At 24.9% G+C, this 2,359-nt stretch overlaps 1 protein-coding gene across 1 annotated transcript; it reads right to left on the bottom strand.

Annotated features, from left to right (window-relative positions):
- Positions 1-492: 492 nt before the first annotated feature.
- On the bottom strand, positions 493-2,353 carry LOC112598683. Its single transcript, XM_025345223.1, has 3 exons — positions 2,131-2,353; positions 1,923-2,043; positions 493-590 (listed from the first exon to the last, which is right to left on the bottom strand). The coding sequence occupies exons 1-3, from the start codon at positions 2,329-2,331 to the stop codon at positions 493-495; spliced, it is 420 nt and encodes a 139-aa protein (XP_025201008.1). The 5' UTR covers positions 2,332-2,353.
- Positions 2,354-2,359: the final 6 nt, after the last annotated feature.

Here is a 2,359-nt window from a genome sequence, read left to right as displayed (position 1 = left end):
GTTACGCTAAATGTTAGCATTAGGCTACCAAAATTAACATGGATGAATTTTGTACAAGCAACGCAGTGTTCGGGAATATAGCTAGTACGATATATTTATGAGTTTATAGAACATGGTTATAATGTATGTCTACTTTTTAAAGTGTCATATGTATATCTGTTACATAAAAAGTCCGAAATTGTACATTTCGCAATTTGTACAGTGATTTTTGTACACATTGCGAAGTGTACAATGTTGCTGTACAAAGTAACTAGATTGTACAAGTTGCGTTATACAATTCGCGATGTGTACAATAATCACTGTACAAATTCCGAAGTGTACAATTGTTGTACAAATCACAAAACTTTGTATGTAACATATTGATACTTAAATAGCTAGTTTAAAAAGACTGAGTAATAATTTAGATATAGATTTTATTTTTAAGATTTGTGACATATTATTGTATATACACGTACAATAATTCGTGCGATTTATGATGATATGTGTTTGCATTTATTTATGAGACATACAATTGTCAGTGGCGTAACTACATGGTTGCATAAGTGTGCATTGCACCGGGGCCCGGAGCCTAGACGGTCCAAAAGGGGGCCCTAGAATTTTAATATTTTGTTTAAAATATATTAAAATTTTATATTTTGTTAATAATTTTAAACTATTTTATAATAAATAATATACTTCGATAAAACCATAAACTTTTATATTACGAAGAGTATAAAAATACATATTATTATGTCATTTATTTCATGTATAAATATAATTTAATTAATTATGATGTATTTTATGAATTATAAATATTATAATACATAATATAATATATATATATATATATATGTATATATAATTGTCTAATTTTATTTATATAATGATTTTTAGGGGCCCATAAAATAATATTGCACATGGGCTAGAATTTTATAGTTACGCCACTGCATATTGTAAATAGATTTTTACCTTTGATATAAGCTATATTAATTGAGTGAATTAATAATTAGTATTCGTATATTGAATTAATAGCAGCTGTAGATTAATTTATGGAAACAAATACAAAAAAAAAGAGGTAGCATACCTGCGTAGGGAGTTGTAATCAGTTTCGACTGGGTTGGGTTAAGATCTTGTAGGCATTCAAGTTGTTAGATAAGAAAAGTTTAAATAAAGAATATTTGTTTTCACGTTTGGACGTCATGATCATTCTTCACAGATCGATAAATCGATCAACACCGATCACCCTGGGAGACGTGTTGTTAATTTAATGGTTAAAAGCTTTTAAAGCAATGTTATTTCTGAAGAGTAAGTAGTATTTTGATATGGTCGATTCGATGAGGAATTGAAAATGTTATCTGATTGCTTAGGTATATATTATACATATTTATATATAAGTATAACATGTGTGAAAATAACTAAACATTACTGAGTAAAAATAATAATCGAATTTATAAATAAAATGATCAATTAAAATGTTTGTATACTTTTTACTAAATATTTAATCATTAAGTATAAAGTAAATATATAATACCATTGATCATAAATACTAGTATTTAATAGTATTTATAATCAATGATAATCAGTGGCGGACTGGGAGAAAAAAACAGCCCGGGAAAATCATAATTTTAGAGGCCCTCAGTATACTAACGGCCCTATATATAATATATATATTTTTTTATGTAAAAACAATTTTACTATACATTTTTTTAAATATTTTGATTAATTGATATAAAACAAAATAAAATAACTATTATACATTTAAAATTTATTAGAGTATATCTCAAGTAATTGTTATGTATATAAAAATAAATAATAATAATAAAATAATATAATTTATAATATATATATATTACTACAATCAATTTGATTTTAGTAAGAAAGTTTATTATTTAATAAATCACTTTTAGTTTTTAACATATTAATAATATCATCATTAACAATACTAAATAAAACATTTTTTTCGACTGCCATCATCATAAATGCGTCCAATTTATCTTCACCCATTGAATTTCTCAGGCGAGTTTTAATTATTTTCAACAGAGAAAATGATCTTTCGCATGCTACCTATATTAATAATTTTAATGAAAATTCTGTTAGATCTTTCAAATAAAATACATACAAATTATTGATATATTCCAACTGTTTACTTACTTGAGTACACGGCAATGTCAATAAGTATTGATAAGCCATGGTCAAGCAATGATATGCATTACTATATAAATTATATTTTATAAGAACATTATAGCAGCATACAACACAATTCTTGCAGGATTTACATTCTAATTTATCAGTGTTATTTTTCTCATTATTTTCTTCAATTTCATTTTCACTTTCAATTTCATTTAATTGCATATCAAATGATTCTGGTAATGATTTTTTT

Source organism: Melanaphis sacchari, unplaced genomic scaffold (genome assembly GCF_002803265.2).
Source record: "Melanaphis sacchari strain LSU unplaced genomic scaffold, SCAv2.0 Contig0_pilon_pilon, whole genome shotgun sequence".
Lineage (NCBI taxonomy): Eukaryota > Metazoa > Arthropoda > Insecta > Hemiptera > Aphididae > Melanaphis > Melanaphis sacchari.
Note: the sequence above shows the minus strand (reverse complement) of the source record. Positions and strands in the feature narration are given on the sequence as shown.